Raw genomic sequence first — 24,940 nt, forward strand, 5'->3', positions numbered from 1 at the left:
ATGTTTAAGTCTCCCAAATCTGTCATTTTAACAGCGGTGTGGACACTTTTGGGAAGCAACGTACCTCAAATGGTAGTTGTAAAGTGGCGGCCCCTGGATGTTTTAACAAACGCATGTCACACTTTTTGGGTTTTTGACTTGCATAAAAAATAAACTTGCATACAACCCAATAAAATACATTACAGTTTTAGATGCATCCAAAAAAATGGAAAGATTCAATGCTTTTGTAATAAATGATGAATAATTTCCACTCTCTACAGATATAATCCAAGTGTTAGAAGGTATAATTCATGAAGGCTGTTTTCTTTTTTTACGATTTTATTTGTGTAGCACCAGGATACAAATACCTCCCCTACAAAGATTAAGTTACTGGAATGATCCAAGATCTTTTCAAAGGCAATTAAACAAATTTAATGAGGAGGATCCAAGAAATGCATTACATCTGAATGAGAGGAGAAAAAACAAGAAGTTCCCGTTTTTAAAACTTGTAGTGCAGCCTGCACTTCTCATGTGCTGACTCTGATCTCCACCTGCACTGTTTTTCCTGGAGTCACCTGGGGCAGCCACACATCCATCCTCAGATCCTGTGAAAGCCCACCCTTGCCTACACCCAGCCGGATCTGATCTGCTGACGTGTCGGCTCCTGCTGCCCAGCCAGTGCTCATGCTCCGGCGAGCGGAGGAATCAAGAAGCCAGGCAAACAAAACTGCCAACATGGCAGCAAAACACTTTTACCGACAGGGCTTTTTGCTACTTTTATTTAACTTTATTTCAACCGCAGCTTTGGAGAAGAGGTTCTCCGACTTTAAAAGATGCGCCGACGAGGAGTGCAGCAGTAAGTTTGCTGTCTTGGAGAAATTCACGGATGAGTCCTGTCGCCTCCCCTTCATCCCGATACTACAGTTAGCCATAAACTGAGCCTTATCTCTTCACTTGTTGCCCATCGATTTTTGCGACCTTGATGGCCTCTTGCGGTTATTCAGTTTAACTGTGACATATACCGGGAAAAGCGGATATGATAGACATTAAAAGTAGCTTAATACGGACAGTTTGGGCGGACTCGGGTTGTATTGGCTATCTTCCTGGTGGCTTCGGCCTGCCTCGCTAACGTTAGCTCAAAAATTAGCCACCGGCCGGCTTGAGAAGCTCACGTTAGTGCCATACTCTGTCCTAACAGGCGTTTGACTTCACTGTTAATTTTATGCAGTTGCGTCTCGAAACATTAGAGTATAAATTAAATTTAGATTTATTTTAAATAATTAAATATAAGGAGTTAAACGTATGAATATCAGTGTTTATTGATGTTCATTTGAAAAAATTCTGGCTTATAAATATACAAAAGTTAGAATATTATGTAACAACTGCTTAAAAAAGGATTTTCAATGCAATCTTATTCGTAGATTGTACAATACTAGCAACACTATTAAAGTTTGTCAATAAAATGTTAGCTCTTCATATAATGCCATGTCCAAGTTTTTTAATGGAAAGCTTTGAGAGGAAAAATAGCTGCATCCTTGAGAGGATTGTGAACCAAAATCTAGTTGGGAAGATTCAGAACACCTGGAGTTAGTGCCTCAAGAGTCACCACACAGGTGCACCGTGGAAATTGATTGCAGTCATTAGATAAGAAGTGTTTTACTGGGTCAAAAGTCCTTTTGTTAGATGAAACAAATTTTGCATTTCATTTGGAAAGAAAGATCCTGGAGAATGACTGGAAAGGCACAGAGTCCAAGTTGTTTTGAAGTGTTGTGTGAAGTCTCCAAGTTCAGTGATGATGTTAGAAGCCGTGCCGTCTGCTGCTGCTGTTATTCCTGCTATGTTTTATCCAAAGTCGGCACAACAGTTTATCTGGGAATTTTAATGCACTTCATTATCTTTTGCTGATGAGCTTTACGGAGATCCTGATTTGTTTTTCCTGCAGGACTTTACATGTGCCCACTCTACCAAAAGTACAATTCTCTACCAAGAAATTGCTGTATTTGACTGGCCAACAAATTCCCTTGCAGTTTATATGTGATTTTGTTTAGAGGAAAATTAGACACTAGTTTTGTTAAGGCACCAATCAAAGGATTAGTAATCTTTTGATTGGTGGCAATCAATGTATTGGTAATCTTTTGATTGGTGGCTTATCACAACAGAATACTAGTTCGTCTCACAAAACATCAAATCTCATTTTTCTGGCTCATTTCTACTTTAAATTTTAAATGGGATGGGGGAGTTGATTAAATGTCTTGCCAGTTCATTACGATCTGGCTTTGCAGATTTATTTTTTTATTTATTAAGAATTGCAGTTTCCTAAATGACACGTCTGTAAGTAGATGAACTGTTATTGCTTATTGTTTATGTCAGTTGAGTAATATATGCATCCTTAAAATATGTTTTTTTTTTCCAGTGCTTCTTTGCCGGGGAAAAGCTGTAAAAGATTTCTCAGGACCTGATTGTCGGTTCCTTTCATTTAAGAAATCTGAAACTATATATGTATACTATAAGCTGTCCGGAAAAAGGGCTGACCTATGGGCAGGAAGTGTGAGTATACTGTGTTTAATGTATAATCACTTTCTTGCTTAAATTGTTCTAATAAAGAAAACCATTTCTTCCTGAAAGGTCGGAAGCAACTTTGGATATTTCCCAAAGGACCTTCTAGCTGTAAACCACCTTTATACAGAAAAAGAACTTGAAATTAAAGCAGAGGTATGTGAAGATATTGTGCATGTTAAATTACTGAATGAATATCTAATAATGTAAAGCATAGTATGTATTGTAATTTTCATTCATGCTTGTTCTTAGGATACAGATTTTGTCTGTTTTGACACTGGATATGACAAGTTTGACTCTTACGACATAGACCTACTCTTAGGCCTGTCTGTCGAGGAGAATGATGGTGAGAATAATGGAACAACAGGAGAAGACACAGAGAGCATTGAGGAAGAAACTAAGCCATCAGTAGAGGAAGTGACTGAGATTGAAACACAAACTGAACATGTTGATAAGTTAGAGGAGCTTCATGAAGACCAAAGTGCCTCTTTGCCTAAACTTGAAATAAACACTTCAACAGATTCATCTTCGTTGAAAGACGAAGGGTCTAATACAGCCACTGTGCCTGTAACAGAGAGCGAGGAAGTTCGGCAACAGAATTTAACAGAGTCTCCTGTGCAAATTATGCCAGAAAGTAGTGAAACCACAGATGAATCTGATGTGGAGACTGCTCCAGTGACGGTTTCTGAAGGAGTTCAGATCCCACAGTTGAAACCCACCCTTGGAACGACCTTTGATGCTGTCGTCACAGAAGAAAAAATCACCACTAAAGTTACTCCGTATGAAGAGGAGGACAGCGAAGATCTACAAGACCATTCAGAAGAACGTAAAGAGGAGGTTCCACTGCTTTCCTTCTTGGAGGAACCCACAGACACTCTGGAAATGGATTCTTCAAAAGAGCAAGAGAAACTTCCACCAGCACAAAAAAAAGAACCAAACGCCACAGAGGAGAAAAACTTGTGGACATCGCTTGGAGATGCAGTATTTTCAGTTGTCACGGGAGGAGAAACCACAGGAGAGGATGTTAGTTCAGACGAGGAGGATGAGGATGAGACAGAGGAACCTGCTGCAGAACCTGAGAAGAGTTTTGAGAAAACTGAGACGGAACCCCTTTTACCAGACAATCAAAAACATCCAGAGGACATGGAGCCACCTCCTCTAGATCCCCATCAATCCAACTCTGTGGAGCAAGAAATTAATGAAACGAAAAACAATCCTGAGAAGCTTTCCATTGATGGAAATGTGGGTGATCAAGAAGTGAGTGAACACAAAGATGAAATGGTACAGGGGGATGAAGCATTGAACTCCCCCAGTGAGCCAGAACCCCATGAAACAAAGGAGAGTAGTCTGTCAGAAGAGCCGGTATTAGAGGATGATCTTGTAAGCACTCCTGATGATGATAAATCAGATGATGAAACACCTGAAGATGAAGATGAGTTAGAGGATCCAGAAATTAGCAAAACAGATGATAACATACAGGAGAAGACTGTTGTGGAAGAACAACTTTTAGACAGTGTGCCGGATGAAAGCAGAACTACGTCCGAGCAGGAATTGGGTATTACTGAAAGTGAAAAAGTCCCAGACCAATCTTTTGAGCTAAAGCAATCTAGTGATTCAGATGTCACTGTTGACCAGCATTTAATAACCGATGAGAAACCAGATCAGATAAATGACAACATAGTGACAGATGTTGAAAGTAATACAAGTCAGACATTAGTATCTGTGGAAGAAGAGATTCATGAGCAACCACATGCAGAGGAGGATGAAGATGAAAAAGTTGCAGAGACTGAAGAAGAGATTAATGAAGAAAAAGAGGAGTTACTTGAGGATGAAAATGCACTTTTATCTGCTCAATCAGATGATGTTATCGCTGAAAAACCCACGGAGGAAACAACTCAGTTAGCCGAGTCGGCTGAAGAGCCAGAATACAGCGAAAATATACTGAGGCTGTCTCTGCTTAGAGAGCACTTCACAGAGGAGAAAATGGACCACATCCAAAAGCTTTTGGGTCTCAAAAATCTCTTCAAAGTGGAAGCCATGTTCGCTGATCTGGACACAGAGTTAAAGGCTACTCGCTTGTCACACACAGATGCCACGCAAAATGTCGAAAGTACTCTCGAGAACATCCTGGAGGCTTCGGAGAACACTATCCTCGACGAGATTGAGAAGATGCTCGACAGCCGGGAAAAAAAACAAGACGAGGAGCACCATGCGGACACGAGTAGTTTGGATGAGGAAACTGAAATGCTTGATGACTTTCAGGAACTTGCTTTTAGTCTACGCCAAAAGTACTCGACGTCCAGTGACAGTGCACCCTTAGCAACACCAGTAACACCATTGGAGAGCACACATGGTAGGTTTGATTTTTAGCTTTTTTTAATCTGTTGTTGCAACATAATCTTCTCTGTGATCAATAAAGTCAGATGGGAGATTATAGAGTCATCTTTCTAAAACCATTGAGACCAATATCCTGTTCCATCTTGAGTTAATTTTTACACAGCTAAAAGCAATTATGGTCTACAGCAGGCAGCCAGATATTTCAAAAACTCATCCAACTAGAATGCCACTTTCCTGCCAACATGGTGTTTCTTTTTTTATTGGGTGCACAGTTCACCTCAGGAATGGAAAAGAGAGTATTTATTTTGAATGTGCTGGAATCAGAACCGTTATAAGACTTTGAACCACTGAGGCCCAAAGAAAAAAAGAGCACCTGCAGTGATGTTTTTCCTTTTATTACCAAACCAAACTGAAAAACTGTTAGATTTAAGTCAATAATGTACTCAAATTTACATAAATAAATGCCTAAATGATTGCTGGAGCATCAGTTATCAGTCGTGAAGACAAATCTGAACGAATGTTTGTCCATTTCTGCTCTACAGACCAACCTCCCTCCAATGTTGCAGAAGAGACTCCCCCCATTGTTGCAGAAAAGTTTGACAATGTGCCAGAAACTGATAGAGTAGATCCGGAAGAAGAGTCGACTAAGATTAAAGAGGAGCAGGTGGTTTGGACTAAGGAAAACATGATCCCGGAGAAGGATGCTGAAGACTCTGATAAAAACAAAGACCAGTCGAGCCTCACTGTGTCAGACGAGGAGGAAAAGGTCCCTCAACCCACCCCTGAATATCTGTTGGATGTGGATGTTGAGGCTGGAGTTGAACATTATCCCTCCGGTTAGTAGTCTCATGAAATAATAAACTCAGTATGTGCTATTAAGGCTTGATAATTCTTCATTCTACTACAGCCATAAACTCAAATTTGACCAAACTTCTAAGTGATCTAACAGGTGCACCTAATCAGTTCATGAAACGGATAACCTGATGCAACTTAATGCTAATTTCCGTCAGGATCCGTGGACTCTATGGAGACAGTGACAGAAAAGCCTGAGGAAGAATTGGGATTGTTTACAACTGGAACTGTTTACATGTGCTGCATCTTCTCAGTAATCAAGAATAAAACTGTGGAGTGGACCACTGTGGTAAGTTCATATATGTTGCTAGTGTTACATGTTATATTTAAGCTACATCTGTAAGGTTTCTTGGGTTTCCTGAATGCGTTTGGAGCTGATCTGGAAGGCTAAAAACAATCTATTTGGAGTTCTAACTCAAACTCTGAAACTTAAACTAAAATGCATTTCTATAACTTTTATAAGAAGGGAAATACAGTTTTGTAGAATTAGGGCAGCTGAACGAGCCCTTTCCATTAACAGTAAATATAAGTAGATAGCTTTAAAAAATATAAAGTACTCAGTTTAAAGCTAAAAGAAACTTTCTACCATTGGTGCTATTCTGTTGTAGATGTCCTAAGCAGATCTAGCAGACAAACACAAGAACTATTATTAAAACCATATTCTTTATTGCGTTTATAATTAAAAACTGTTCTTACACAGCTTGACAAAGAATTAACCTACTAGAAATGTTAAAAAATAATTGCCATTTATCTTTGAATTTTATCCAAACAAAATCAGTTAAATACTTTAAATGAAAATAATCTAAAGCTGTTGTCTGGTCATTGTGGTGTTTAGTTCAGAAGTTGTCATATTTCCAAAAGATTCTACTTGCATTTAATAGTTATGGAAACTGTCGTTTGTATATGTTCCCTCAAAGCATTACATTCCAAACTTTTGCTACAGATTTCTTTTTTTTTTTATAGAACCGTGTTGTTGTAAGCTTCAGTTCATGCAGAAAACTTATCAAAATCTGGAACTCCGATTTCCCCTGAACGCCGCACGGCCCTCCCCTTCTTGTGTCGCGGTGTAGGCTGAAGTTCAACACAGCCGATGCTGAGCTGGCTCTCAGAGCAGCACCGACGGGCCTTGTTTTGGAATACAGTTCTTATTAAATACCGCTGTGTTGTAGACTCTCTTCTGTCGGATTATTTTAGCTCATTTAATCCGTTTTTAGTTAAACTCTTAGCCGTGTTCTTGCTCCCAGCTAAGCTAACCATTGTATTGTTTTTAAATAGCTGAATGACAGCTGATTCACACCGTTAGCAGGCTGTTGTTGCGGGCTTGTTCCTCACCTGTCTTTACCTTTTTAGGGTCGTCAATATTTTTTTAGGCTTTATCATATTTTTTTTTTCTCGGGCGAACTGAGCTTGAAAGCTAAGGGCTATCTTGGTTAAACAGATTACTTTAGCTGTAGCTAACCTGCTAACAAGCTAGCCGGTGTCTGTCAAACAGTGTTTGGCTAGTTCCCGTTTTGTTTCGACATGGCCATGGAGGGTGATACAATACCGAGACCACCTGTAACGGAACAAGATCACATATACGTGTTTCTACTTAAGGAGCTGCAACATGTAAGTGACTGTGTTGAATTGACCAAAGATATGAGGTAATTAAAATGCTGTTCTAGCTCACTGCTAATTGAAGAGGTGGGTGTTTTTCTGCAGATGAATTTACTCACCGAGTTTGACCTCAATTTTAGACGTTGTTTGTCTTGGCTCTTATCATGTTTCATTTGGATCAGTTTCCTCTTGAGGGTAATTCAGCTCCCCATTAGAACAATTTCAACATTAAACGATTGCTTTTAGATAAAGCGGGCTGAATACAGGATGTTTGACGTATTAGGAAACGAGTTGCATTACATTAAAGTAACTAAGTCTGATTGTTTTTGGCTTAATTTAATCTCTGCACAAAAATGCTTTGAGAAATACTTTAATAATAATTTTACTTTTGTTATTAAGGCTGCACAAAATATTAAACATGCAATTGAAACTTTTAGTTTAACCTGTATTATCATCAAGCTTTCAGTGGCTCATTCATTAAAATCTGTAATAGATTTGGAAATTTAAGGCAGTGAAGCTTTATCCAATTAGCCAAATATTGACTCTTAATAGTGTGATAATGCTATTAATTATCATTATCAGTAGGCCTCTACTGCGAATATAATAGAGGCCTACCTCTATTGAACTCTATTTTGTTGATTAAACTTTATAAATACAATCTTAATCTAAGATTAGCTGTAAACATTAAGAAGTGGATTTAAAGTTTTTTCATGAAGATGTTCTGTGTGTTGTTTTTCTAGGCTCTGGGTCAGTTCTCCTGTTCACCAAATGGTGCCTCCATTCCTTCTCATTACATTGCATCCCATTTTGTACATACTCATGTACTTTAACTATTTTACATCAGTTTCATTTTCTTTGTAATTAAGTATTTTTAGAAATTAAGATCATTAAACCTTCTCAAATCCCACATATAATTTTATTTCATTTGATTTTATTCTCCAAGAGCTTTGTACAATGCCCCTTTTCTGTTAGTTTTAGGCTTGGATTTTTGCTGTGGAAATTTGAGTCTTAAAATCAGTATAACTCTAAATTGATCTTGTGCTGGCAGATTTTTATTGGCATCTCATAAAACTAAATTCCTTACAGTAGGCTGAGAAAAAGTACTTTAAATATTCAGTTGTCAAAGTGAGTCTGAAGCACCACACATCAGGTAGGGCAGAAAAAGTGAGACACTGGTTTTCCTATTATGATTCAAATGTAACTCATTATAGAACTGTTTTCCTCCTTACACAGCTTTTGTTTTTCTTTCCTAAATCATCCTTTTCCAAGCTTAATTTTCGCCTTTCTGTCTTGTTTTTGTGCTTCAGATGATTTCTTTGCTGCCAGAGGAGTGGAAGCCAGGGGAAACGTTGTTTGGCTGTCCTTGGCAAGCTGTCATTGTCACAGCTTTGATTGGAGTTCTTACCTTCACCATCTTCTTCTGGAGAACAGTATTGGCAGTAAGTGATTGAATATGTTTTTCTCCTATGTCTGCTTAATTTGATAACAGCAAAAATATGACTTACATATGCATGGTAAAATATTCATAAATAATACAAAAACAGGATCTTCTTACCCAGTTTATGGTGATTTACGCTATAGTGCTCACATAATAATTAAGACTTTTCATGTATATCTTCACATTTCTTTTAGGTGAAGAAGAGTAAATACCTTGGTAAGTCTGGAATGTTATCAATTTTTATACCACAATTCATTTGTTTAAACGTTATTGATTTTATACTTTATGTGGAAAACAAGTGGACGAGAAAAAGTTCAAGGATAAAATCCAGACACTCATAAAAGATAAGAGTGATGCTCTTGCTAAGATATCTGAACTCCAAAAGCAGGTGAGCTACATCATATTTGTCATCTGGTATCATAAAACTACTTGGAAAAATTGTATTAATTATAGTTTCTCATCTTTAAAGACTGAACAGCTGAAAGAAAATCAGAAACAGTCAAAGGAAACTGTGAGCTGCACCATGAAAAGGATGCAAGCATTGGAGGTAAGGGAAATTGGGTCTATTTTTTGCCTTTAAAATTTGGGTGAGATTAGTTTAATATTTTAGGAGTCAGATTTTTTTCTTTACTTTTTAGTAACTGGCTTATTTGATGAAACAAAGTAACCTTTTCCACAGATTGTTGTGCTGTTACAGCTGTTAAAATAAAAATTTTTTAGGCCATTCAACGTTCTCTTGTTGCCTTTTACAGAGTAAAGTTGTCAAAGCTGACAAGATGAATGAACAGATGGCAGAAGAGAAGAACAAATTCTTGAAGCTACTAGAGGAAGAGCGAGCCATCTCTCTCCAGAATGACAGCAGGGTAGCTTATCCTTCTTTTTCATCGTATTACCATAATTAATTAAAACAATGAATTTGTGCCATACACAAATTGAAAACAATGCAATCTGTTTTTTATACAACAGCTAGAAAAATTAGAGAGGGCAAATGAAAAGTTGCAGGTCAGCCGGAAAAAGATACAGGAAGCTCTAGCTAAGGTATGATCCTTACATCATGCTTTTTATATCTGAACAGCTTCTTACTTCAGACATGTTTTAAATCCATATATTTTTTTTTGTCATAGTCCACTATTCTTTTGGATGAAGCCAAGATTCGAGAAGATGCACGAAATGCTCAACACAAATGTTTCCAGAAAGAGTTTGCAGCTTTAAAGGAAGAGAATAAAACTGTGAGACACGATGAACACACTTCAAATCAGTTTGTAGAGCAGATTTTTCTAAGCTCTCCCCTGACGTTTCTCATTCCTGCAGCTTAAAACAAGTATTAAAGCCTGGGAGGAAAAACATAAGGAGCTGAATGAGAAGATAAAAGTTTATCAAAAGTCCCATAAAGAACTGGAGGATTCTGTGGTGCTCAAAGATCACAATGTGGAGGTTTATCAGCTGACCCAAAATCTTTCTGTACATTTACAAATAATAATAATTTTTAAAAAAAACAACTAACCCCAGGCAAAAATATTTTTCCGTTAGGTTCTGTCTGAACTTCTGGCAGACCTAGATGCTTGCGATTTGCAGAAAGGTGAAACCAGTGTATTGGCAAATGGTGAAGTGGCACCTGGTGAGCCTGTCACTTTAAAAAAAAAATAGTTTTATAAGTTTTTAAGTCAAATTCTTCAGATATGTTTCAGTTTTTACTTGCATTACATACTAATTGTGTGTTGTTTTGTTTTTTTAATGCCATCAGCTGATAAGAAAACGGCCATAAAAAACAGAATCAAGCAAATGATGGATGTTACCAGGGTAAGATTTAAGAGCCAACTCTTTCACATGTAGCTTTAGCAGACGTTTTGCTTTAAGGATTGAACACTTTTAATTTCTTCATTCCCTAAAAGGTCCAGACAACTCTCACAGTTATCGAAGAAGAGCGCGACCGCTTCATGGCAAAACTCCTCAATGAAGAAAAATCTAGAAAGGAACTTGAGGGTCAGTCCTAAAATAAGTTCTCTAAAGTGTCATGTTGTGTTATTATTGTTGGCATAACAGCATAAATGCTTTACATTGAATAACGCAGCTTTGTTTTGCAAACAGAAAAACACCAGGAGCTGGAACATTCAATCGGAGCCCTCAAAAGTGAGAAGAGTCAGATTGAAAACCAGTACAAGATCCTGCAGCAGAAAAATGAAATCATGGTTGAAATGTATCAGCAGAAGGAAAATGCTTTGCAGCAGTAAGTAAAACCTGCTGCAGTCTTTTGTCCGGTTATTAAACCAAGCTGCCCAAAATATGTGAATATGTCAGTTTCTTCTTTGGAAACTATGGTTTGAGATGTGAAGCAGTTATAGTTTGCTGATGGAACCGCGAATCTGTTGCTGCACAGGAGGTTGACAAAGGAGGAGCTGGAGCGGCGCAGCAAAGAAAATCTGCTGTCTGAGGTGGGAGGGAAAGCTGTGGAAGCCGAGGAGCAGGTGAAGCTTTTAAGGCAGCGCATTAATGAGATGGAGGAGCAGATGAAGAAGACAGAGGAGGTCTATAAAGAGCAGGTAGTTGTTAATGTGTAATGAAAGTAATGCGTGAAAAAAGAAGCCATAACATGGTTATTAATAAACCATGTTTTATTTTGTTATGTCATTTTCAGATAAAAGAGCAGGAAAACAAAACTCATTCCAACTGGGTAAGTTGCAGAGAATTCACCTACTGATTCATAGTGAAATTAGAGAAAACTAGAAATGTTTTCATACCACTTAAACTTTCACATTTTGTCAGCTTACAACAAAAAATTTTAGAGAGCCACATCGTTATTAAACATCTCATTGGTTTATTGTTCCCTGTTTTAATTCTGTGATTTTGTGAAGGATTGTATTTATTGACCATGTTTTAAACAATCAGCTGTGCAAGTCCAAGCGTCACATTAAAAGACTGTTATACCAGAAAATATGTAAAAATGTGTTAAAACTTTTGCCATGTATTCTAGATTGTTAGTGTTTGTAAAAAGCGATTCACTGTAATTTGGCTCCACAGTAATTCTCAGTGTTGTCTGCAGGTGAATGCTCGCAATGCTGAGCGAGCTCTAAGTCAAGAAAAGGTAGAATCCTCAAAGCTGCGTGAAAAGTGAGTATTGAATGAATTGAATTCAGTTATTGGGAATAATCTGAATTTGATCTGGTTTGTAGACGGAAAGCTAGAAAAATCAATGAATGAGGAGTTAAGATTATCAAGCTAATTTGGTTTACCACACTTGTATTTTTTTTTTCTTCTTCCATAAGATAAATTAGTTTGAAACAATTATTTTAATCCAACCGGCAGTTGATAATTTCTTATCTAATTTGACAGATTGGCCATACTTACGTCGCAGCTTAATGAGCGCCGTGCGCCCCTGTTCAGGCCGAACTCCGGTCAGCCTCCAGGTCCTCGTCAAGGTACATCCAACCTTCCTGTTGTCTATTCTCCACAACACTTTTATTCCACAGAAACAAACCGAGAGGATGCCATTTTCTGGTTGTGTTTTTTGTCTAAATAAGTGGCCTTCATGTTGTCTGGGAGTTCCTGGAATATCAACACTTATTGAGGTGTATTGTCAGCAGTTTCTCTTCTTTCAGTAAGCTGATGGTTTGGTCATAACAGGTGATTCATATGGACCCTCTCCTGTGAGTGGGGGTGCTCCGTCCCCTCCTATAATGATCGAGGGTCCGAGGCGCCCTCCTTCTGCCCCCGTAGGGCGAAGAATTGACCCGTATGGTGAGTCCAAGTGGATCTCTTCACCTACTTTAATTTGCACCAAAGCTGGACTACATCTCTTCACAACAAACTCTCTCCTTTTTCACACTTTACTTTTTTCTTTTCAGCTTTCACCTTGTTACTTTACTTTCCTTCTTGTTTGCGTTGCATCCTGCACTTATTTCCTTCCTGGTTCCTGCCTTTTATTTTTGTTCATTTTGGCTAAACCATCAGAAAATTTCCCTGTAACTGTTTTTTTTATGGGTGTGTTGCAGTTTATTTTATTGCATCTTTATAGCTCTCAAACAATACATTTCTCATTATCAGCAGGGGACAAAAGAAGATTATCTCTGTGTGTTAAATTTTTAGACTTTTTTTCTTTAAAATGAAGGTAACAGGGTTCCTATCTGGTGTGATAAAACCTGAAATTGAAGGATTTTCAAGGTATAGATAAGTATGGTGACAAAGATTTGAAAAATTTTTGTTTTTCCAAACTGTTTTCTATCTTGTTTCTGTCTTAAATGTTTTTATCCATCTCTTTATTTCTCCTTCCTCTTTGCAGTCTGTCCATCCATTTATTTATCTATTTGTATTTCAGTCCCTCGAGGATGTTGCAAGATTTTTTCTTATGATGTTGCATCCTAAATTGACTGATTTTGCAACACTTTTTACAAAATGACTTTTTCCACTTTCAATTGTGTCAAAGATTCCTTTTAAAATTTTGGAAAGCAACAGTGAGCACAACTTCTGTTCAGAAATTAAAGAGGATTAGTTAAACTTAACAGGATGTACTGGCATTGGTCAAAATATCACTGAGTTACAGTGATTGGTCAGAAATACAGAAAATGTTAAGATGATTGGTCAGGTTTGTGACCGATGAGTGATTTTGTTTTAATAGTTCCAACTTCCTGGAGGGAAAAACATATCCAACCATCAATTTGTAAATAAGTCCATCCCACCATTGATATTGTTCTCCATCCAATCATCAGTTTGTTCATTCATCTGGAAATTCAAGTCTGGAACAATGTTACATTTTGGCACAAATGTGTTGCAGAAGATTTTGATGTGAAATGAAAGACATTGATCCTAACCTTCTTTCCTTTTTCCATGTTGTGACACTTGCTGGTTACATGGCAGATGCTTCACCTTCTTTATTCATTCTCTTTTTTTATTTATCTCCATTCAGCCCCTCGACCTCCATCCGATCCACACGGCATGTACCCTGAAAACAAACACGTCCCGGGGATGGGTGTGTGTTCTGAAAGCTTTAACGTCACATCGATAATGTTTGCTTTTAAATCTGCTTGAGACTCGGTTGTTCATCTTTCAGACATGATGGGCCCAAGAAGCTCCTCTCCCGCCAACCCGGACGGATCTGTAAGTTATTTATTATTCAGATATAACAACTACATTTCTTCTCCGTTTGTACATAAAAGGCTCTTAAAGAAGTTTCAGCTGTGAATGTCCTTGTTCTAAAACAGACTGCAGTGATAGATCCACAGATAAAAACAGAAAGTCAGGCTGTGGCTTCCACAGAGAGTCCAGAGCCAGTGAGTATAAAGGTTCAGTCCAGGTGCTTGGTGTGAAGGTGAATGCAAGCACGCCAACTCCTCCTTCTCCTTTCTAAAACTGGGTTTGGGAACGGGAGGAGAATAAAGGAATTGGTTTTCTTTTTGGGTCATTTAAAGATTTATTTTTTCTAAGTTTGTGGTTTCACTCACAGATGATGCACCAAATTGCACTTGATGTTTCACAGGGGTTCTGATTGATCCAGATGGTGGTATATGGTTAACAGCTGACTGCACCTCTTGTTTGTGGATATAACTGTGGATCTCTTTTCTGCACGACTAACATTTTACTCTGTCTGATCTCACTGGAAGTTTCTCACTGCACACATTAGATCTCGTTTTTCCTCCCGTCGTTTACAGGGACCTGGATCCTTCATGGCCTCTCCAATCAGAGACTCGCCCGGTTCGATGGTCCAAAGGCCTCCTCCAGGCCCGGGACCACATGACCCTTTTCTCCCTCCTGGACCCAACGTCCGTCTCCCTCCACCCGGACCTTACGGCCATCCAAGACCAGGCCCGTACCCACTCCCACCAGGGCCTCTTCCTCCAAATGTCCCCCCACTCCATGGCCCTCCTCTGCCGGCCAATGGACACCCAGGTATGCCCCTGCCTGGACCCATGGGCGGGGAGTTTGGCCCTCGACCTGCCAATGGACATTTATTCCAACCCAGACTGGGCCCTGATTCAAGAGGCCCACCACCACCACACTTCCGTCCCTCTCTACCGCCTAATTTTGGACCGATGCCTCCACCGCTCGGTAGGTTTACATATTACTTCAGCTTTTAGCACTTTGCTTTTTTTCTAAAGGGGATGCCATCATTTTCTGGCAACAACAGACAGTACATACTAGGAATGCTAACAATTTATTGATTAATGGTACCATTAGATTAAAATTGATTTCAATCAAAATTAACATTTTGCAGGTTTTTATATTTCAAAAACAACCCAAGCGCTGAAAAAAAATCACCCAGTCAGTTTTTGGTGTCTGAAAAATGAGCCGTTTCACTGATTAAGTCACAATCCACATGCACTGTGCCGTTACTTAGTAACCCCAGCTGAGCATAGCCTGTCACCAAGCAGCCCAAGCGGAGATCCAGGACATTTTGTCAGTTTGTTTTACCGCTGTATGCGTTGTACAATGGCTGCTGGAAAAGACAGAAGCCACTTGTTGCATTCTTGTTGCTTGTGCAGAAGGCTCTACTCATGCTTTTCAAAAATGTACAGTTGTGTAACTGCGTATCTGGCAATCGTCCCATCTGGAAAGCTAGATCAGATTTTGTCCACTTCTTTGACACAGAGTCCACAGTTCTCTTTAAGTGTTTCACATCTTTTGTGTTTTTTTATCTTTTATTTTTCTATGTAGCAACCTGACAGGTTCCTGTTTTGTTTAATAATGTGAGAACCACAATTTTTGGTCAGTATTTAATACAGCTCCAAGGTTTCCCCCAGAAGACCTGCTAAGGCCAGTGGTTGGGCGCTAGGGCAGTCATTCCTCCAGCAGCCCGTCACGTTTTTGAGTTAAAAACAAATGTTTAAGTTTATAGGAAATTTAAAAATATCACTTGACAATAATGTGTTATTGAAAGATTGAAAGATTAATACCTGATCACCAACTATAAGGTCTTAAAAAAAGTCTGGTGGCCTGCCAGGCTTATCATACACTGGGGGAAACCCTGAGCTGACAAGAATTTACTAAAATATAATTGTGTATTCGTTTTTTTTAATTCGGCAAATGAAAAATCCACCCATACAATGCTACACACATTTTTATGAAGAGAAAAAAAATCATGGCACTACTATATAAAATATGCCATTTTCTTTTGTACAGATATTTTGTTGTAAAAAAAAAAGGTCTTAATTTTGAGTTGGTGAAACCTGCAGAAATCCTGTACACTGGTCCAGTCAAAGCCTAGAACTGAATGCAAACGAGAAACTGTGGGAAGATCTGATAGACGCTCTCCTTCCAGTCTGACTGAGCATCTAAACCACAGGTGTCAAACTCCAGTCCTCAAGGTCCAGTGTCCTGCAGTTTTTAGATGTGCCACAGGTACCAAACACTGGAATGAAATGGCTTAATTGCCTCCTCCTTGTGTAGATCAGTACTCCAGAGCCTTGGTAATGACCTAATTATTCTATTCAGGTGTGTGCAGCAGAGGCGCATCTAAAAGTTGTAGGACACTGGCCCTTGAGGACTGGAGTTTGACACCCCTGATGTAAACTTTTGTAAACGAGGGGAAAAAAGTCTAGCTGGTTGAAGCAGATTCCTCCATAAGAAAATGTTTTAAAAAAAATTCATATCTCATTTCTCTGCTGTTTCTCATTCTTTTTCATCCCTCGTTCTGTCCATGCAGGTGTCCGCAGACCTTTGGGGCCCCGTCCACTTATCCCTCATGACATGCGCTTCCCAGGACCGAGAGACCACATCAGCCCACTCATGGACCTGCCGCCAGGCGTGCCGCCACCCGGAGGCCTGCCCCTTCCTGCACATCCTGGTCAGGGGCTGCCCAGTAACCCCCAGAACTTAGCGGGCCCCCAGAGCGGCCCTGCTCCGGACACGCACCTGAAGCAGGAGGCTCCTCAGGATTCAGTCAGACCCGGAATGGTCTAGCCTTAAAACGCTAAGGAACGGAGCTTCACTGTAGTAACACCATAACAAATCAAGTCCAAACATTAGGTCATGATGGCTTTCAGTTTTCTGTCATATAAAATTGCAATGATGTTTATTAAAATATAAGGTCTTTAAAAAAGTCATCATAAATTATGTCTGAAATTTATGAGTTAAGAATTTTTCTTTGCAGGTTATTGTGCAATACAAGTTGTGTTGATTTTTTTTTTTTTTAAATAAGTGATTTAGAGGGACATATTTTTTAATGTTTCCTGTGGAAATTATAAAAAAAAAAACAGCAGAAGATGAGAGGTTTTAGTTTTAACATTTCAGGAATCCCTTTTTCTTCCCCAAACATGTTGGTTCATTACAAACCGTATTAAGGAAATGTGTAAATCGATGGCCAGATGTATAACTTATTTTACTATGTTGGCTAGAACATTTAATAATAAAGAATGGAAACTCTGTCCGTGTTGTCAATCAGTGAAGCAGATAAACTTTTCTGGGTTCAAGAGGACTTTGATCGCAAAATACATTTTCAAAGAATTGCAACCAATTACAAACTGCCTCGGTTATAGTTTATTATAAATCAAAAATAATTGCAAACGTTCGAACAAAAAAATTGCAAACAGTTCCCGATGCGCATTTACAGTTAATCCATCAGTTAGTCTATCTTACAGTTTGTTTGTCCTTGTTTTAGAGATGTTACAAAAATAAAGTCTACAAGCAGATTTTAAGTACGTACATGTGACAGAAAGTGAAGTTAAATAGCATTACAAAGTAATGGATTATATTTGAACAATTTGTTTTCCATCCAAGTGTAGAGATGCATCTAATCACAGCTTCATTTAGCCTTCATGTTTAAATTGCACAAACAAAACCACTGGATTTTTTAAAAAATCATGGAAAAAACACTTTTTCTGCTTCACAATTTTTTTAAGCATTTGATTTCCTTCTCAGATGTAAAACTGAACTGAATCCATCTTGAAGTTTTAATACTGAATTAAGCAAATCTCTCATTTAAATACCTTCTGTTTTTATGTTTCCCTTTGCAAATTAGCTAAAAAAATATTGCATTGTATGTTTAAAATAGGAAATATTTTAAACCAGTACAATCTGAACAAATAGTTTGGGTTTGTTGTCCAAAACAAAAACTTTATTTTTTTGTTCTTTATTCGTTTAAAATTTCTTAGAATTCAGAGACTGGGACTCCAGCCATAGTGGGGCTAATTTGCTCATCACCAAATATTTCTAACCATTGGTAGTTGATGCTACCAATGGTTAGTTGATTTGGAAATGTGTTGTTCCTTTCATAAAATAAGCCTCTTTTTCAAAAAAAAATGCTTTTTGTTTTTTTTCATCTTTGCTTGAAAATTAGTTTGAGAAAATCTATAAGGGGAGAAATACTTTTTCACAACATCATACTGTTAGTATAGTGAGAAGTTTTATAATTTTAGGTGTCTATCTCCATTTGAGAAGTTAAAAATACCAACATATTGTGGAGTTTTATACAATTCTAGGATGCTACAGCAAATCCTGTCAGTTAAGTACAGTTTTGCCCACTTTCAGCAGCTTTTGTTTTCTAATTATGTAAGGGAAATGTGCCATATCTGCTTAAACTTTGACAGCTTCACAATCATCTGTTGTTACTGACTTCTTGTAAACCCAGTACTGTGTTTTCAGTGGCATCAATCCCGATTAAAAGCCTCCGTTTGAACCCCTTCTCCAGACACATTCAGCAGCAGTCAAAGAACAAACACTAAATAGAACAAATTAATATTCCAGGAAGAGGATTAAAGTTTTCCCAAAACAGTGGTTGGATTAAGGAGTTAATGTTTTGCTGGGGGTTTTTTTGTGTTTTAAAGTCCAGAGTTTTGTGACGTAACAAAACAAACCAGAAGTACCTGCAGTGACTCCATCTGAAAAGAAAAATCAGAGAGCTACATGTGGAAGACTGAACATGAGGCGTCTTAAACTGCTTTAAAATGTTTCTGCTGGTTTAAAGTATATTAATAGGACTCTCTGTAACAGAAGCAAAAAAAAAGCACTTAAATTCATAAAATCCGTGTGAGGACATCGGATCCTTTTACTTTCTTCACACCTCGGCCTTCATTTGGTATTGCTGAATGTGGCGATGAGGAGGAACACCACGTTTCCCTGGATATGCAGTGAGATTAAACGGCGAGACGGGGCTTAGCTGTCCTTGTGCAGCGTCTGATGGAGGTGGAGATAAAGTGGCTTCTTTGTGAGCAGCTGCAGTTTCTTCCTCTTAAAGTCCGTTGGCTTCTTGTACCTGGAAAATGTTGAAATCGTAATCGCTCTCTGGAAAGTTAGAGAAGAAAAAAAAAAAAAAAAGACGAGTGAAAAAGAAAACCAAACTCACAGTTCAATGACAATCGGTCCGGGTTTGATCTCGTCCATTTCCATGAAGGCGAAGCATTTTGTGCTGGTGAACCTCTTTTTGGGCTTGTAGTGCTTGAATTCAAAGAAGATAGCTGCTCCTGCGGGAAGTTAGAATTTTATATCAATGAAATCAATATAAGAGGTTTAAATGAAGTGAGTTAAAACATTCATCCAATTAAACACAAGAAGCTTTCTCTTTTAATTGACTTCTAAAGTAAATTGATTGGACTGGAAGGTTGATACACTAAAGATTTTAATGCATGTAAATTGTTCATTTATTGCATCGTTTGTGATTTATTGTGAAAAATGTCTTGTCGTAATAAGAATTTTGATTGATCGTTGTCTTGATAAATTCCGATTATTAATGCTAAATAAAAATTTTAAAAATTGGCAGTATTATTTGAAATGTTACTTTTAGTGTTTTCCCCATTGTTTGTTTCACAAGAGCATCAATAAACATCAATAAATTTGACAATATGATTACATCTGAAGCTACCGTGTGCAAATCGATGATATAATTCACACTTCTTTCAGTAAGTGGTGTTTGAAAGAAGACTATTTCTAGTTTTTTCTTGTATTTCAAGAGCGACATTTGTGTTTGTGGTGCTATGAACGCAGTCACAGCCATAAGGTTACATAAAGAAGAAGTGATAAATAGTTTTTTTTTTAAATCATAATTTGAATCATTATCACACCACTAACACAACATTTTCCATATCACCCATTTCTACCATCATGGCTCTGAATTTCTATGTCAACATTGCTGCCAGGCGACGAACCCAAAAAAAGAACAGAACCGCCACTGAATCAGCTGTAAATAGCAAATGGACGATGACAGTCGTTACCTTTTGGTAATTTCTCCACATGCCTCTGAATTTCTATGTCCACGCTGAAGTGAATGTACGTGTCTTCCTTCCTGGTGGCCACAGGAGTGTCCTGCATTGGGTTCAGATCAACTCCATTCACATCTGCAGGCAGAACACACACACACACACCCCCACACGGAGACAAACAGATGTTTTCAGGACAGGAAGACAGTTCACTTTCAAAGCCATGGAGAGGTTTCCTTGAGTTAAAGAAGATGGCGGCCGAATCCTTACCTTTGACGCTGATGCTCATGTACGGGTCGATGCACTGGCCGGCGTCCTTCAACCCAATTTTCTCTATTCTTAGTGTGAGTAGCGTCATCCCGGGTTCTGACGGTAACCGCGGCAACAGAGTACCTGTAACATAAGATGTGACACAGGGTTTTCCAATACAAAAGAGCGACAAGCTGTGATTATGGAGACTTGAAGGTTGTGTTTAAGTTTTCATTTTAAAATAATTCTAATAGGACATTTCCATAGAGATTTTTGGCACAATAATACTAAAAATAATATGAGTTACAACAAAATGTTATTGTCCTTTGGGAGTAGTAAAGTATTTTTGAACTGAAAAGAGTATTCTGTTTGAGAAAAGTTAATTTAAAAACAACTTAGGGGTGGGCATTTACTATATCGTTGATCATTTATCATGATAAATTTCTTATTACGGTGAGAATTTTGATTTATCGTTGTCATGAATAATTCCAATTAAGGATGTTTAAAGCCCCCCAAAACTGTCCGCATTGTCAGGATTGTTAGCTTTACTATTTTCTCCTTTGTTTGTTCAATTTCTCTGTGAGAAATCGCACCGGGAGCTCTTGGTGGGAATGTTTCTGTCGATCCTGCTCCTGCAGCAGCATCGTCCTCTGCCTCCAGCTCTAAGTTCTCCTCCTCACCCGGAGCCAGAATTTTCCTAACAGAGAGTAAGAAAAAAAAAAACCTCACAGAAACCTGCTATAATACAGTTTCTCCACTTACTAAACTTAACCTGGATGGGTAGAAATGCTTAAAATGTATGCATCAGAAATACTGTAAAGGTTCTGTTGTTATTCCTTCAATGCTAAATGTGCAAGCTGATCATTTTTAAATATTAACGTAACCCAAGATAAGCATAAAATTTTCTTTTAAAAACTTTCTTAAGTTTGTTACATACACAAAAACCACCAAGGATTCCCTTATCATGACAATAACAACAGATATAAAAAATAAGTACAGTAGTTTTTCTGAACCTGAATTATGCTTCTAGTGGTATATAAATATTTGCTTTCCAGCTGACTATGCTGTTAGCGGTCATCAGCAATACATGCTTTTATTTCATTTGAACACTTTTCACAAAATATCTTTAGGAAAAACAAAGAAATCCAAAATATTTCAGCAAATAGATAAAGCATTCAGTGATGGAAACTCACCTTAATGGCACTGGCTGGACATCGAAGGGAAATTCTTTGTTATAGGTGAGTATGTTCTTGATTACTGTTGAGAAAAGGGAAACGATGGCCACATTTTAACAGCCGCTCTTATAAATTAGAGGACATTCACATTCAGTCACTCACTGAGCTCCAATTTCTTCAAGTCCTCTAACTTGAACTCCTCCTTTGACTGGGTGCACTGGAGAAAAACAGACAAAATATTATATAATATTCTGAAGAATATGGCTAACGTCTGCCAGTGCAGAAACTTGCTAACCCGAGCTACGTGACGATGCAGGGTGGTGGCAGCATTGTGCTGTGAGGATTTTGTCATTCAGTAGTGACAAGTTATTTAGAGTTGATCAAAAGATGAACTTAGCTGAATGCCTTAGTCAAAGTAATGATAGAAAATCAAATTCAGAGTTTCTGACAAGACTTGAAAATTGACATTCACAGATGTGCTTCATCCAGACTCACTAAGCTTGAGCAGTTTTGCAGATAATTGTTATTTTAACATAAAAATGTGAGAAGGTCCAAGGTGTGTGCAATAAAGTATGTAAAGATAAATTTTTTTGCTTCCTTAGAAGAAATCAGGAATGAAAAAATACTTCCATACAAAAAAGAATATTGTTACTCCATCATTTGGGGCATGTAGAGGTACCGGTCTCTTTGCATGTCAGGTAACTGCAAAATTCAACCCCATGCTCCATAAATATCCACAATGTGACCTCTACATAAGTCCTGTTAAACATTTTTAATAAGTCTACATCCTCATTTGCACACATACGTGTCACTTCTGAGTGAAAGATAAAAAAAATGGGAGGAAACTTACTGTTGCTGCAGAGATAAGAGAGGAAAAAAACACTTTCACTGTGTAACTGAGCATGCTCAGGGATTCAGCCCACAAGACACCAACATGTGGATTTGCTCGGATTAAAATCTGATTTTATTTCATATATCAGGATACAATTTAAGGTGCTATTAAGTTGCAACTTAGGAGTATAATAAATGCACTCCTAAGAATTATTTTGTGCTTGTGCAGCATTAAATAATTTTAACCATAGCATTATACTTAACAGTAGTGAATACTCCTCTGAACGTCTTCTTAGTGACCAAGCACCAAGCCCTCTAGGCCTGTTAATATTTTCATTTTATAAACATCTGCTAGCACATAATATTCTGTCTTTTAATTCAAATTGTTATCCCAATGATGTTCAGCTGGTTGCGGCACCCACCACTTTTATCAAAAGTGTGCAGTTCTGCAATATATGGCAATATATATTTTTCTGAACTGAACAATTTCAAAATTTATCCCAACAAAGGTTTATAATAAAAATCCAGTCTCGATACAAACCGATGTGATGAATTGGTTATGCCTGTGATACTCTTTAGTACAGTATCAATATATAATGTTGAACAGATGAAGCACTTGAAAACTACAAAAAAAATACGTACTTTTCGTTCAATATTTTGTGTCAAATTAGCGACACATTATTTTAGCAGCAGTAGGAATACAGACCTGCAAACTGGCACTTCTCATCTCTAGGCATGTTGCAATCTTTCCTAAGTTTTTCTATAAATGAAATTAAAAAAAGAAACACAAACAGTTGTTAGCCTGACTGCAGCAGGTGAGTCTGATTTAGAGAAGCAGCAGGAGATAAAAATGAAAGAATTACCTTCTGCTCCTCTGTGAAGTCTGAAGAATTTGTAGACTGGACCTCCTTTTGTAGTTGTCTGGCTAGACTGGATGAAGTGACACAAACAGATGATGTAATCAAACACTTTAAATGATCAGACATCAACTCTCATCATTTTAAAGACCCTAGACTTTTTTTTCCAAACAGTTATGGTGATCTGAGTATAACATTATTATGAATTTTGCTAACTTACTGAATTCCTACTAATCCAATAATCAAAAAAAAGGGCTTTAACTTTTTGGTCTCCAAGCAACTTTCAATTCAGGCCTAAACTACATCTAAAATACCAATTAAACCCCTAAATCTGTAATTTTTACAAACATGAAAAGGTGCCAAAATCCACAAATAATCTGCATTTAATCCAGGATACTCTCTTCTAATTTCCTAAATTCAGGAGTCACAGATTTGGAAATTAAGATGATCCAAGTTAGTCAAGCTAACGCACAAGAGGTGGTCCAATGCCATACTTAAATTCAGAACTGTGTCATTTTAGTTTATTGAACCTATTGGTAATATGACTTGACTAGGATTTTAAGAAGGTTGAAAGCTAATAACTTATGCACTCAACTAACCAGACTTTAACTGGTTATATGACTTCTTCCTAAAGGAAGAAGTCTGAGGTCTGAAAATGTATGCGATTTTGTGATGAAAATGTTATTGAGTATGAATTTAGCTCAAAAAAGATACCGATCCAATTGATCTGATTGTTTTTAAAAATACGCATTTTAAAATTTTTATAAAAATTGAATAAAATCTGCATTATTATTATTATTTCTTTTTTTTTTCATGTTTTTCCAGACATGGAAAATGATACTTTTCGAGACCGAGCAGGGACTCTGGCGCCCCCTGGTGATAAAGAAAGTGAATTATCAGGTGGTCTTGATGTTTATCTTTATTATCGAAAACATTTGTTGCAAATGAATATTTTGACAAGAGTCACAGCCCGAAATAACTTGCAGTGAGCGGGATTTTCTCCGAGAAGGACAAAGCTTTTCCTCTCATATGAAACCCACCCATAACAATGAGAGGGTGTGGCTGACTATTTCTCAATACTCTGAGGAATATTGGCTCTTTTCTCCCTCTCTTTCTGCCCTGCACAACACGCAGCTCTGTATGGTTTTCCATGACCCGAACTCTCCATCAAACAGCTGCTGCTCTGGATGAAGCAGGGATGCAACACACACACACACACACACACACACACGCACACGCAACCCACTCCCTCTGCAACAAATGCCACATCACGTCATGGATGGGAAGGGTTTGTTTACTGCTGTGAGAGCGCATTGACAGCTCCCAGCCTAACTTCTTATGAACCCGTTATCTGCCCTGCAGGTTTCTGGACATGCAGCTGTAAACATTTTTTAAACAAAATAAAAGGAAGCAGCGCTGCTTTCTGGATAAACCACCGGGGACAGACAGGACACACATGCTGAACTTACATTTGGTACTCATCTATCGCCTCCACTAATTGCCCCCACGAGTCAAAGTCTGTGCCTTTCTTAAAACTGGCGTGCCATTTCTGAACAGTCTTGTTGACATCAGACATTTTGGCGGGGCGGGTGGTCGCGGCGTTCTCAGGGCAGCATAGCCGAGGAGGAGGCTCCTCTACGGGGGGCTTCCAGCTGCGGCGACAGCGGCGTCCAGTTCGGCTGGGATATCTGCCGTCCGGAGAGAGACGCACGGATCGGGACCCGGTGACACCCCGACCAAGCCCTTTCTGCCTGCTTCAGCCCTGATGTCGCATCCGCAGGAGAGAGGAAGTCCCGCCTGGAGCTCGGGGTGCGCCTGTTTCGGGATGCGGGGTCGCCCGAGTGGACATCAGTTACATAATGACACACAATATGGTTGAAGTTCCAGTCATATTTAGCTACTGCTGTAGTAAATTGCTACCTGGACACATAAAAACGTTTATTAAATTAA

At 38.3% G+C, this 24,940-nt stretch overlaps 2 protein-coding genes across 5 annotated transcripts; one reads left to right on the plus strand and one right to left on the minus strand.

Annotated features, from left to right (window-relative positions):
• The first annotated feature begins 503 nt into the window (after positions 1 to 503).
• mia3 (MIA SH3 domain ER export factor 3) lies at positions 504 to 17,112 on the plus strand. 4 transcript variants are annotated; one of them, XM_032584585.1, is made up of 28 exons: positions 505 to 835; positions 2,393 to 2,526; positions 2,605 to 2,691; positions 2,788 to 4,888; positions 5,415 to 5,708; positions 5,883 to 6,013; positions 8,628 to 8,759; positions 8,953 to 8,974; positions 9,058 to 9,146; positions 9,228 to 9,305; positions 9,511 to 9,621; positions 9,725 to 9,796; positions 9,883 to 9,987; positions 10,070 to 10,192; positions 10,289 to 10,376; positions 10,503 to 10,558; positions 10,651 to 10,741; positions 10,847 to 10,985; positions 11,136 to 11,298; positions 11,394 to 11,429; positions 11,799 to 11,866; positions 12,089 to 12,174; positions 12,380 to 12,493; positions 13,659 to 13,721; positions 13,803 to 13,849; positions 13,954 to 14,022; positions 14,401 to 14,797; positions 16,392 to 17,112. In XM_032584585.1, the coding sequence occupies exons 1-28, from the start codon at positions 664 to 666 to the stop codon at positions 16,646 to 16,648; spliced, it is 5,325 nt and encodes a 1,774-aa protein (XP_032440476.1). In that variant the 5' UTR covers positions 505 to 663; the 3' UTR covers positions 16,649 to 17,112. The 4 variants fall into 4 exon arrangements, with proteins under 4 accessions (XP_032440478.1, XP_032440476.1, XP_032440477.1 ...); XM_032584587.1 differs by lacking the exon at positions 12,380 to 12,493 and having other exon boundaries at positions 504 to 835; XM_032584586.1 differs by lacking the exon at positions 13,954 to 14,022.
• Positions 17,113 to 18,061: 949 nt separating this feature from the next.
• aida (axin interactor, dorsalization associated) lies at positions 18,062 to 24,782 on the minus strand. The gene is made up of 10 exons (XM_032584589.1): positions 24,460 to 24,782; positions 22,997 to 23,063; positions 22,840 to 22,893; positions 21,465 to 21,519; positions 21,321 to 21,384; positions 20,721 to 20,824; positions 20,149 to 20,271; positions 19,894 to 20,016; positions 19,029 to 19,146; positions 18,062 to 18,938 (listed from the first exon to the last, which is right to left on the minus strand). Exons 1-10 carry the CDS (start codon positions 24,564 to 24,566, stop codon positions 18,839 to 18,841), a joined length of 915 nt encoding a protein of 304 aa, XP_032440480.1. The 5' UTR covers positions 24,567 to 24,782; the 3' UTR covers positions 18,062 to 18,838.
• Between the last annotated feature and the right edge of the window lie 158 nt (positions 24,783 to 24,940).

Source organism: Xiphophorus hellerii, chromosome 15, assembly GCF_003331165.1.
Source record: "Xiphophorus hellerii strain 12219 chromosome 15, Xiphophorus_hellerii-4.1, whole genome shotgun sequence".
NCBI classification, from domain to species: domain Eukaryota; kingdom Metazoa; phylum Chordata; class Actinopteri; order Cyprinodontiformes; family Poeciliidae; genus Xiphophorus; species Xiphophorus hellerii.

What these genes read in the sequence shown, in the direction of transcription:
- mia3 (XM_032584585.1), top strand. Translation starts at nt 664, where the DNA reads ATGCTCCGGCGAGCGGAGGAATCAAGAAGCCAGGCAAACAAAACTGCC. An exon ending in AACTTGAAATTAAAGCAGAG is followed by an intron (nt 2,692 to 2,787) that starts GTATGTGAAGAT and finishes GCTTGTTCTTAG; the next exon opens with GATACAGATTTTGTCTGTTT. An exon ending in AAGGAAAATGCTTTGCAGCA is followed by an intron (nt 10,986 to 11,135) that starts GTAAGTAAAACC and finishes GTTGCTGCACAG; the next exon opens with GAGGTTGACAAAGGAGGAGC.
- aida (XM_032584589.1), bottom strand. Translation starts at nt 24,566, where the DNA reads ATGTCTGATGTCAACAAGACTGTTCAGAAATGGCACGCCAGTTTTAAG. An exon ending in TGAGAAGTGCCAGTTTGCAG is followed by an intron (nt 21,520 to 22,839) that starts GTCTGTATTCCT and finishes GTTTTTCTCCAG; the next exon opens with TGCACCCAGTCAAAGGAGGA. An exon ending in ATTCCCACCAAGAGCTCCCG is followed by an intron (nt 20,272 to 20,720) that starts GTGCGATTTCTC and finishes CTTATGTTACAG; the next exon opens with GTACTCTGTTGCCGCGGTTA.